Raw genomic sequence first — 12,333 nt, forward strand, 5'->3', positions numbered from 1 at the left:
ACATTTGTTTGTTTCCCTTCTAAAGGGTAAGTGTCATTTATTTCATTTTTCAATTTCTGTCTTTATTAATGTGCTATTGGAAGGAAAGCTGTTTGGAAAACTGAATTTGATGATAGTTTTTTTTTACCTCTGTAGTATCAGTTGAAAATATTCCACTGTCTCTCAGGTTTCTTGAGTACAGACTGGTACATGGCTTCTATCTTTTTTAAGCTTATCCTACATACATAGCTCTTTGCTAAAGAATTTGCAATATCTTTTAATGAAGCTTGAAGCCTATTAAATTGAAATATTTTGTAGGGCATAGAGCAGTCTAACATTAGAACAAGAGCTTGTTGGTAGATGGATGGATTAGTTTGTTTGTTTTTTTTAAAGACAGGACAGCCATGTGTACCAGAGGGAAAGAGGCTAGAGGCTATTGAAGTTGGAATTTCAGTTGTTGGGAGAAAGTCCAGTCAAGCTACTGGGCACGTTACCTAAAAAGGATGATGACAACTACAGGAGACTGTCCTGACAGGCAGGGGGTCGGAGTCCGGCAAGGTGCAACAGATGGTGTCCCAGCAGGTGGGTGTGCCACGGTGACACAGAGTCTGGAAGCAGGTGATATGCAGGCAGATAAACAGAGGAGGCTGATCACAGTAGTAGGGCCCCAGGGTTAGGGCTGGGGCTGTGGCCTGAAATTCAGACCCTGGGAAAACAGGGTAGACTGGTGCGCAGGCCCATTTTGGAGGGAATAGTGTGAGATGCAGGACCATCAACAATGGCTCCATTATGGGGGGGAGAGGGGAGAGGCCCCCACAGTAAAGAGGACTCGTGGCATCCTTACTCTGGGAGTTGTGTGGCCTGGAGGAAAGCTGGGAGCCAGGCTCGTCTTTACAGATGCTGACTTTTCTTAGAGTCCTTACAATAGACTCATGTGACTGTCTTTTTGAAAACTGTAATACTCAAGCATATTAATTACTAAACTGTGCTTTATTTCTAACGAATTAGATTAGAAGGCAACTCTGACATGATGAACCTTTGCCGTTGTTTTTTGTTTTAAGGCTTGCAGTACCCTTCAGATAAGATTGAATTCCATGCAGTTGAAACTGCTCACATGGGGCCTAGGTTAAGTGAAACATACGGTATAGAGGTGTTATTATTCTTTCCTCTCCTTGGGTTTATTCTGAGAGGTCATATATCAGAGAAAAGAGATAAAATGAGAGGATTAGCAAGTAGCTGTTGGTTTTGGCAGAGCTTACTTGCAATGGAGGAAAAAAAATCGTGTAGAAGCTGCTGAAATTAATTTCCTTATGATGACACAGAGTGTTAACTGGCCTTTCCCTGGCTGTCATCATTTAGGGGAACTCAGGCCAATTTATATTACAGTGGGAATGTTGTGCTTCAAACCAAGACCTCTGATTCCAAGGACTAAAAGAGAAAATTGGAAATTGAGTCTTTTGTCTGTGTCTTAGCTTTTATCAGTTTTCTCTAAAAGTGTCCTGTTCCTTACATTTTGAATCAAGTCTTATGCTGATGCTATTTTCTGTTAACTTGGCTATTATGAAATTATGAAAAGCTTCAATCATTATTTCTCCAAGTACTGTTTTCAGTAGAAGAAAGCCCATGGCTCCTTCTAATAGATTTTCTTTATAAAGGTGAATAGTGTCTACAGAAACTTCGCATGTATTTATCAAATGAGATTGCTAGTTGATTGCTAACTGTGAGTGATTGGTACCAGTGAGGAGTGCCACCCCCATTTCCACCCCTTGATTCCTGGACTCGTGCATCCTAGCTGGGGGACAGAGTGTTATAAATTGAATGTTGATTTAGAGCACATGTAGCTTCTTGGAGGATCTTGCCAGAGTCCAGCCAGGTCCTGCTACCTCACTAGCATGGGGATGGTCTTCAGAGGCCATCCCACTGTTGTTCCATGCCACCTGCTTCAAAGTACTGGAGAACATGGCATCACCAGTGAGTGGGTATTGCTGGTCTTCATTTGCTGTGAACTCCTTGATCAGCAGAAATGTAGTGTGGAGTATTGGGACAGTAGATGAAACATTGTATAAGCCCATGGATGGCAATTTTGGCAGAAATATTGCCCATCGCAAAGGAGGCTCTATATCCAGAGTATCTGTTATGATAAGAAGAAAACAGTGCCCCTCCCACGGTGGAAGCAGATAGCTGGCTGAGCATTCTGGGGATGGTGCACTAGTGGAACTCAGTGTGTATGTCCTGAGTCCGATTGGGCACCCAGAAGTGGCTGTAGCCAGCTCGACCTAGTGCCGTCTCGTGTTGCTGAGCCCATGTACAATCCTCACCTCTGTTACCATGGCACCTATTGATGAGTCCATCGGGCAACGACAATAGTGGCTGGGGAAAGAGGCACAGCATCCGCACAAAGGTCCTCCTAATCCGTTTGATTATTAAAATCTTCCTCCACTGAGGTCAGCCTTTGGTAGGCATTCACATGGGACACAAACATCTTCCGTTTTTTGCCCACATAGAGCAGTCTGAGTGCCTCTATACCTCTTCCTCCAATTTCCTTTTCACCAATTTTCTAATCTTTTTCTTTCTAAATTACTGACCATTCAGTCAAAGCATTTGCTGCAGCCCAGGAGTCAGGACAGTTTTATACCTCTGGCCATTAGGCACCTGGTAGCACTGTTCAAGTGCTCCCCCCTGGGAGGATTTCATCCCTTCACCATTGTGCTTCCAAGATATCTGAGAAAGGGGGGCTGTGGTGCAAGAGCTGTCCACTTTCAGGTGGTACCTGCATACTGCACAGAAACACCTGGAAGCCAGGCCCAAGTTTTCTCTTCCACAGTGAACTAACTTTAGCGAACTCCTCATGAAGCAATAGGTATGGACGGGTAGAGATTAGGTAATGTAGCAAGAGTAAGGGCCATGGGCATTTGGGTCACTTCATCCTGTGATTTATTTATGCCTCCAGGGCCTGCTTGACCGTGGTCTCATACGTGCCTCTTCCAGTTGATCACCGGAGTGCTTCTGTGCGTGCCCAGCTTTATGGCTTGCTGGGTCAGACAGCAGCCAGTTTACAATACGCAGCTCAGGTCTCATGGTAATTTGGTAGCCCATGATTAGGTGTTCATTTTCTTCTAAGGCCCCGTAGTAAGACAAAAGCTGTTTCTGAACAGGAAAGCAGGTATCTGTAGAGGAAGGTAGGGCTTTGTTCCAACGGCCTCAGGGTTTGCATTGTGATGTACCTACAGGGCTTGCCACATCTCCAAAAAGCATCCCTGCCCACCACTGGCACTCACGGGCTGGAAGAAAGATCCGCAATATGAATTTTGGTCAGTACGACATGGAGTGGGCCTCCCCTTCATTCAAAGGGTTCTGGGCCTGTAAACTAGGTCAAGGCTAGGAATTGACTGAGAGGTTGTGACTCTGATGATTCAAGAGAGACTTCTGTTTACTAGTCCTAGAACTCTTAGGCTTTTATTTTTTAAATTTATTTATTTATGAGAGACACACAGAGAGAGAGAGAGGCAGAGACACAGGCAGAAGGAGAAGCAGGCTCCTCACAGAGCCTGATGTAGGACTTGATCCCGGAACCCCAGGATCACACCCTGAGCCAAAGACAGACACTCAACCGCTGAGCCACCTAGGGGTCCCTAGAACTCGTAGGCTTAGAGAGATCAAGTAAGTATTAGATTGCCCATCCACTGTCCGGGGACACCATGATCACATACCCAATGCCACTGGCTTCTCTCTGCAAGTCAGGCTATTCTAATTACTGTTTTGGCTCTACTGTCCGTTCTGGTAACCGTATCTACTTTGTCTCCCCTCCCAAATGTATTTCTCACATCACAGTGAAAGGTGTGTCCTTTGGGCCCTCTTGGGGTAGGTAAGCAGGTATTACATAATAAGCCAGTTTAACATTGGACATTATAGTATACAAAGGCAGTCAGTATACTATTGGCCTTCTGATTTCATTTAATGTTGGTCCATGTTTCTTTTTTATTTTTTAAGATTTTATTTATTTATTAATGAGAGACAGAGAGAGAGAAAGAGAGGCGGAGACATAGGCTGAGGGAGAAGCAGGCTCCCTGTGGGGAGCCCGATGTGGGGCTCAATCCCGGGACTCTAGGATCACACCCTGAGCCAAAGGTAGATGCTCAACCACTGAGCCACCCAGGTGTCCCTTGGTCCATGTTTCAACCCACCAGCCAAAATGTTAGACCGCTTTCTAAACCTTGACCTAAAAGACTGAATCCAACATCTCTGCTTAGTGAGCCCATATCAATAAATTCATTCTGATATCTGACTTTATGATCCTGCTACAATTATCCAACAAGTTAGAAAAATAGTGCTTCTTCTTTGGTATGTAGCATACTTTCTCATGGGCCACATTTTGTGCTTTATTTAGATTCTGCTACAACAGAAGCCTAGCTATTGGTTAATTTAGAAGCAAAGAGGGGTGGCAGGGGTAGGTGCTGAGGAGAATCAGCAGTGTCTTGCAAAGCATCTACTTTAGGAGAGACTTACAAGTTTTTTTCAAGGAAAGCAGGCAGGGACCTCTTTGGATAGGAGTGGAAGAGTGGCTTCCACTGGCAAAGATGACTCAGAGGAACTTAGGGGTTTGAGATCCTCAACTTCGTTGGAATTTCTCATATGTCTGTATTTTTTTAAATTTATTTTTTATTTTTATTTTTTTTCATATGTCTGTATTGTAATTTTCAAAATCCCATTCTTTGCCAACCAATGCCCTCGCGTTAACAGATGTTCTGCAAGGTTGGGATTTGTGTTGTAATTTATCACCTACAGCTACAGGAGACAAGGGTTTCCCTCTGGGGAGACATAGAAGCTTTCAGGTCATTTATGCAGAGCTTGAATTGGGAATTTCAAGCCCCGAACTCATCCCTTTGTTTCCCTGTAAGTTCCTGCCAAGAGAGATATTATATGATCATAGTTTATGTGATTATGGAGGCTGGCTAGGCAAGTCCAAAATCCACACGCCAGGTTGGCAAGCTAGAAACTTGCAGCTTCAGTCTACAGGTGGAATTTCTTCTTCCTCAGGGAAACTTGTTCTGTTCTTTCAACTGATTGGGTCAGGCCCATCTAGATTATTGAGGATAATGTCCTTTGCTTAAATAGATTATATGCTAATTACATCAGTAGAATTTCTTTACAGCAGCACCTAGATTAGTGCTTGTTTCTGTTTTTTTTAAAGATTTTATTTATTCATTCACGAGAGACACAGAAAGAGAGGCAGAGACACAAGCAGGCTCCTCAAGGAAAGCCCGATACGGGACTCGATCCCAGGACCCCGGGATCACACCCTGAACCAAAGGCAGATGCTCAACCACGGAGCCACCCAGGTGTCCCTAGATTAGTGTTTGATTGAATAAGTGGGGACTATGACCTACATAGTGAACGCGTAAGACTGACTGTCCAAAGAGTTCAATTTTGTTCTTGATGACTCACAGCCTTCACACATATCGATCGACAAATGTAAATGATGTGTCCACAAGGATTATGGCTAATTACCCAAGCACAGGCTCTACAATTTGGTTTCTTGAAAAAGTTCTAGAAAAGGTTGCCTTTTTAGTCTTTTATTTTTCCTTAAAAATAGAATGAAGTATTGCAGCTACAATATTTTCTTTGGTAGCATGACATAGTGCTTCGTCGTCGTCGTCGTCTTCTTCTTCCTTCTTTTTTTTTTTTTTTTTTTTTTTTTTTTTGCAGAGAGGTAGCTGTAGTGGCTTTTCCTCAACAGATTTTCTCACTTTCCAGAAAATCATCTTATTTGCAGTCTGTGCCTATTAGTATCTTTAAATGGCTACACTTTAAAACATCCATAAGAGAGTGGGTCAGCAATGATCTTTGAGTCCAGGAGTCTTTTCTATTGTGTTCATTTATTGCAGCCTGTTGTGGGGCTGATTCTTTTTAACAGGTTTGGAATTTACTTTTGTTTGTCTAAGAATTCTGGAGTCTGAAAATTCCAGAAGGCTGGTCCCTGGATAGCTGAGCTTTCTCAATATGTTGTTTAAAATGTTTAAGATGTACTTCAAAAAAAGAAAGTTAACATGCGACTAAAATTGTATCTCTTCTGAGGAAAAGGAGCATATTCCTGAGGCAACATTTGGTTATCAATCAAAAAACAAGGTGACAGGTTCCCCTGGATTGGTTTTTCCAGGTCACTATTACCTTTAGCCGAGCTCTTATGACTCGTTTACTTGGAATAATAATGTGTGTTAGGCCATTCTGACTCCTGCATTTGCTCTGGTGGCCAGAAGTCAAGATGTAAATTGCTCTGACAGGATTTCAGGTGCAATCTATGACTGTGATATTTTCGTAGGAAACCTTTAAGGGCAGCTTATTTGATGCTTTACAGTTAAAACTGGGGGGTGGCAGGGGAGGTGGCAGGGAAGTAGGAGGCAATGGGAGTAAGAGGAGTCTGATTCCAAATCATGTACTTCTCCCTCTATATTAAACTCCCTGTGTTTCATTTAGTACAACTGGAAAGGATTATTTGAAGGAAAAAAAAACCTGGGGTGGAGGGGGTGCTTCCTGGTAATCAGCAGAGCCCTCTCTTCCACCGGGTGCCTTTCCCCACCTCTATTTATGATCGGCAGGACATTACCTGTGTTTTAATTTAGACCGGATCATTTTAGTGCTTGAGGACAATCAGATTCCCTCCTTTGCCCAATCTCCAATCCCAATGTTCCGCCCTGGCAGTGTGACATAGTGTGAGGAATTTCACCTCTGGAGACTAGTTACCCCAGGTTTCAGATTCTTACTGTCTTTAGAGGTCAAATTTTCAAAACTGTGGTTTCCTTATGAAGAAAAATGGCGATGATTCAGAACATCGTGTTGGAATAAGTCATATGTGTGAAAAGTGCACGGTACAGGGCAGGTACTTAACAATGTGTTCTTGCTGCCCTCCCCTCTACTTTCTGAGCATAGAAGTGTGTACACAGAGGGTGGAGATGAGAGCTGTCATTCCAGACATTTCCTCCAGTCCTTCAACTGTGCCTCCATTTTGTATTCTAGATACAAACCCATAATCATTACCCTTTTACCTCTAGAATGTTGTTAGTATTAGCAGACTTTTACTGAAAGTCTGTGTTCAGGGTGGTTAACCAAGGCTAAGGAGAACCATAAATACCAACTGGCATTATGGTGTGATTGTGGATTTTAAGAATGTAACCTACATTTTGGTATTCTATTCTCAAACTCTCAAACAAGATGTAAGCCTTGTTCCCAGGTATTAGTGTTCTGTTTTTCTGTACTGATTTACTCATAACCTGTTGAGATATATTACATTATCTTTTAAAAAATTTTATACTCTTTCACAATTTTAGTGTTGGGAAAAGAAATTTTGATGTCTAAATACTTTAGATTTATTTTCTCATGTAGAAGAAAAATATGGCTCATGTCAGTTTACCTTTTTGTTTAGACTGCTAATATAGTCAGAGATTAATTTATTTTTATTTTTAAAATTTTATTTAATTTATTCATGAGAGACAGAGGGAGAGAAAGGGATAGAGAGAGAGAGAGAGAGAGAGAGGCAAAGGGAGAAGTAGGCTCCATGCAGGGAGCCCAACATGGGACTCGATCCTGGGTCCCCAGGATCACACCCTGGACTGAAGGCGGCCCTAAACCACTGAGCCACCCAGGCTGCCCTGAAATTTAAATAACTTTTGGTCTCCATGTGTTCTTTCCTGCGTTTCACTCAGTAACTTTAAATTCTTATATATAAATACCATATATTTGATAAAAATATATTGAGGGACTCTTAGGGCCTAAGGACTTGGAACAAAAGTGGAAATTACCTGACTTCATGGAGGGGTAGTAGTCTAGCAGGGAAGGTAGACAAAGAAGCAGGCGAATATGCAGCTACAAATTGTGATGAATGTTATGGAAAAAAGTGTAAATTGCTAGAGAGAATAGACTTAATCCTTATAGTGTTAAGAAAAGTAATTTAGTTTTTTAAAAAGGCTGTACAAGAAAATTCCTAGGAAAATAGTCATTGTAGGCTTGATTCTATCTAACAAACACTCAGGAAGAAACAATTATTTGTGTTTGGTCCAGCTATAGGGCTTTGAAACTTAAAAATCTAAGGAGGTACTTATTTTAGTATCTTTCTCTGTCTTTAATAGTAACTTGTCTTCATGGTATTGTGAGGTTTGTTTTCCCGGATGCATAATATTCTTAGGTTTTTTTTTTCTTTTTTTCTTGCTAACTAGGAATCTCAGATTTAACACCTGCAAATGTTTATACCTAAAAACAATAGTTGGTTATTGAGCTATTGTGTGTGCCAGGAGAATCTGACCAGGGTGATGTTTATCTCCATGAAATACCAGATCTGGTAAATCTGTTATATAAAAGACTATTGTGTTGTAGATATTATATCATCAAATTTTAAATGCTCTTTTAAATAGTAACAATAGCATAAACCTCATTTTTATTTTAGGTGAACATTAAGAGCTCCAGCATATTCCCAAATAATTGGAATCAGTTTATAGAGAGGTGAAATTTGCTTACTTAGGTTTTTTTTTAAATGTAGTGCTTGAATTTGAGAAAAATAAATTTTGCCTAGCTATTGTGGCAAGGAATTGCTCCTATAATGTTAAGAAAAGCTTTTTATCCACACTGACTTGTTGGTGCTGAGATTTGTCCCCATGCATACAGATCACCTGGTTGGTTCTCATTCCTTTGGCGCTCACTCCAAAATGCAGCAGGACCACAGAGCTAGAGCTTTACACTTACAGCCAGTCAGGAGAAGCCCCGCTGGGAGGTGTAAAGGGGCAAGGAGGTTGATGGAGAAGCCATGACTCCAGACTCTTGGGAGTCAAAAAGAAGGGAAGCAAGGACATCCCTGAATTGTAGACATGGTACTGAAGGTGCAGAGGCAAAGCTGGCATGTAGGCAAAGACACGTCATTTTATCAGTGAAGACAAGGTCACTGGGACCCACACGTTTGCCTCATGGTACAGTTGGGGTATTTGCCACATGCGGCTCTACCAAATTTGCCTCACAGCACTGTCTCTGATCTCTCCACCTGATTTAGATGGTCTTGAGTTCTCATTTTCCCCTTCATAACCCTCATCAAAACTGTAAATTAGTAGGGTATTGTCTTTCTTGTTTCCTGCATTACCCGCCTCTAGGTTCTAGTTGTTCAGTACAGATTTGTTAAATGCATGAATGACAACCAAAGCTTTGGATTGGTTACTCTCATCACCAAGATGCTTGGAAATGTTAGTGTTGTTGTTGTTGTTTTCCCTTCAGAGCAATTATTCAGTTGGCTTGCAATTAGATATTGGTGATTGTTTACATCCAAAATGTAGCTATTCATCCTTACTTAGTATCACCATCTATGTTAATATTAATTATTTTTATTGGTACTAATCACTGATGTTAAGATGATATTTTGGAGCTAATTTAGCTTTGTTTTGAGGGTAGTATGTAGAGTTGGTAGTGAGGAGAATTTATGAGTGAACAACTGTAGAAGTATTTGGATTATTTCTTGTTTGGGGGATATCTGTATGCTGCTTCCTTCTTCATCATCGTTAAGTAAAAGCCTCTTGGATCTTTCTTACATTAATGTTTTCAACAAACTATATTGATATTTGTTGAGCTCTTTTTCAGCTGTGTGTTTTTAAGGTTTGAAAGATTAGGGAGTAATGCAACTTAAACACTAACTTTCAGCCACATCTCAAGGCACTCAAACAACCAATAAAAGTTCCTTCAGTCCAGCTTCACAGATGCAGGAATCTGCAGCCCTTGCTGGGGCAATTAAGGGACATGAGTAAAGATAAGAGGCTGGTCAATGATCAGATATGTGGTGATACGTATGATAACCCTAAGGAAATACAAATCGTTTTTTAAAAAAAGATTTATTTATTTAATTGAGAGAGAGGGAGAGTGCCAGGGAGAAGGGATAGAGAGAGAGGGAGAGGGAAACTCAAGCAAACTCTCCACTGAGCATGGAGCCCAATGTGGGCTCAGTCTCACGAACATGAGATTGTGACCTGAGCTGAAATCAAAGGTCAGATTCTTAACTGACTGAGCCACCCAGGTGCCCCTTAATGAGATATTTTTATGAATGGATTTGGTCAGCTTTGAATGTGATAAAACATGAAAAATGCAATATTTTTATTTATTTATTATTTTCATTTACTTATGCAGTAAGCATAAGGCACTAACATTACTAAGGACAAATGGAAGAGTTTATATTCCATGAGAAGGTGGAATGAAAACCAATCAGGTTACCACCAGTGGATTTCTTGTCCAGGAACTACTCTGGGTCTGTTATGGAAAAGAATTACAGAAACGTGTTAGTATTGAGTCCAGTCCAAACACACTAACCTAACCCTTCTGTCTTTATTGCTCTGATGTATGATTGAAATCACAGTGGCGAAGCTCATAGAGAAGAGGCTGCTCTTGGGGAGCAAGTTCGGGAATGGGTAAATTTTAGTTTGCCAAAGTTCTAGGAAACTTTTTATCCCCAGAAGACGAGAAGTACCAATAATATTTGGTTAGTGTGTTTGGATTGGACTCAAGACCAGAGGTTGACTCTTGACCATGGCGCTAACCAGCTTGTGGTTTGGGCAACCTCTCCTAATCTGTTTTCTCATCAATGAAGTGAGGTTTATCTTATCTACCTTCAGAATCTTAGGAGGACTGTGATAATAAGTCACATTAGTTATCTAGCATATTTAGTTGCTCAGTAGAAGCTATTTTTATTATATGTTTATGCCTTAGCCAGAGTACTACCAGAAATAGTGGAACAAAGTATGGAAAGACTGTAACTATATTTTTCTTCTTTGGCTTACTACTCAAAAAAAAAAAAAAAAAAAAAAAAGCCATAATAAAAACAAGCCTAATGATTGGAAATAAGGGGGAACCAAAATAACAGGCTCTGGCAGCTTATCCATAAATTGAGAATTGTAGTATCTGACTTATAAGAATGTTATAAGGATTAGGTGAATTAATGTGTGAAGGCTTAAAACCATGTATAGCACACAGAGGAACAGCTCAACAATATTATTATTATTAATTACATCATTGCTAGCATTATTAGTACTATTATTATTACTATAGAGTAGAGGTGAAGGTCATGCTCTGCAGTCAGGGAGAGCTGGATTTAAGTCTGTAAACTTGTTCAGAGGGCAACCTTGGGGATTTACTTAGCCTTCTGAACTTAGCCTCATCTGTAAAATGGAGGCGATAGTAGTTTGTCTCCAGTTGGCCTGTTAGAGGATGAAACCAATAAAATAAAGTTTAGCACAGTTCCTGGCACATTCAAAGCACTTGGTAATGTTAGATGTTTATGTTAACAATGATATTTGTTCACTTATTTAGCATTCTTTGACAAATTTTTATTAAGCACCTACTTACCATCTGCCAGGCTCTCGTCTAAATACTGGGAATGTAATGTTGAATACAATGGAATCATAGCCTAATGTTACTAAGATTTTATAATAATATATTTTTAAGATTTTATGTATTTATTCATGAGATCTGAGAGAGAGGCAGAGACATAGGCAGAGGGAGAAGCAGTTTCCCTGCGGGGAACCCAATGCGGGACTTGATCTCAGGACCCTGGGATCATGACCTGAGCCGAAGGCAGACATTCAACTACTGAGCCACCCAGGCGTCCCTTATTTTATGATAATATTAAACTATAACCTCTATTTAAAATTTTTAATCAAAGCAATTTATTTTCATGAGGAAAAAAAAACTAGACTTCACCAAATAGAAGTCATATGGACGTTAAATGAATAAAATGTTTTTATTTTATTACTAACACGGAAATAGGTACTTCCAAATACTTTTAAAAAATTCTTTTTTTGGGGATCCCTGGGTGGCGCAGCGGTTTGGCGCCTGCCTTTGGCCCAGGGCGCGATCCTGGAGACCCGGGATCGAGTCCCACGTCGGGCTCCCGGTGCATGGAGCCTGCTTCTCCCTCTGCCTGTGTCTCTGCCTCTCTCTCTCTCTCTCTCTCTCTCGAATAAATAAATAAAATATTAAAAAAAAATTCTTTTTTTGGACAAGTTTGAAGATCTCTATTTCTCATTAGAATTTATTTACTCCATAAATGCACATAGCAAATTTAATGAGACTTTATATATACACATAAAATATACTTGAGTGTAGTTTTAAATTCCAAGCCATAGAGTTATTACAGTTTCAAAATTACTGGCATCAAGAATATTCAGCCGTTTCCATGCTGTTTCCCTCAGAGATGATGCAAAATTTAATTATGGTTTTAAAAGACATTGTGAATCATGAATCTATTGATAAATCAAACAACGTGTGAAATCATTCTGTAAGACCATTTGGCTGTTATATGATTTATCTATAGGTACTTGGCTTATTTTTTTTTCA

At 40.4% G+C, this 12,333-nt stretch overlaps 1 protein-coding gene across 15 annotated transcripts in view; it reads left to right on the plus strand.

Annotated features, from left to right (window-relative positions):
• The window catches only part of PKIB (cAMP-dependent protein kinase inhibitor beta), a 104,513-nt gene that overhangs the window by 33,146 nt on the left and 59,034 nt on the right, over positions 1–12,333 (plus strand). For 4 of the 15 annotated variants that reach the window (XR_013382043.1, XR_013382042.1, XM_077901794.1 and 1 more), the window contains one exon: positions 2,930–3,058. The exons of 10 other annotated variants lie outside the window; for them this stretch is intronic. Coding sequence is in view for 1 of the 5 variants with exons in the window: in XM_077901794.1 (XP_077757920.1) it covers positions 2,930–3,058 (129 nt within the window). In the remaining 4 variants the exon portion in view is untranslated. Of the gene's footprint in view, positions 1–2,929; positions 3,059–5,936; positions 6,137–12,333 lie in introns of those variants that run through there. One more of the 15 variants, XM_077901874.1, reaches the window with a different exon arrangement.

The sequence above is a fragment of the Canis aureus genome, chromosome 1 (genome assembly GCF_053574225.1).
Source record: "Canis aureus isolate CA01 chromosome 1, VMU_Caureus_v.1.0, whole genome shotgun sequence".
NCBI lineage: Eukaryota > Metazoa > Chordata > Mammalia > Carnivora > Canidae > Canis > Canis aureus.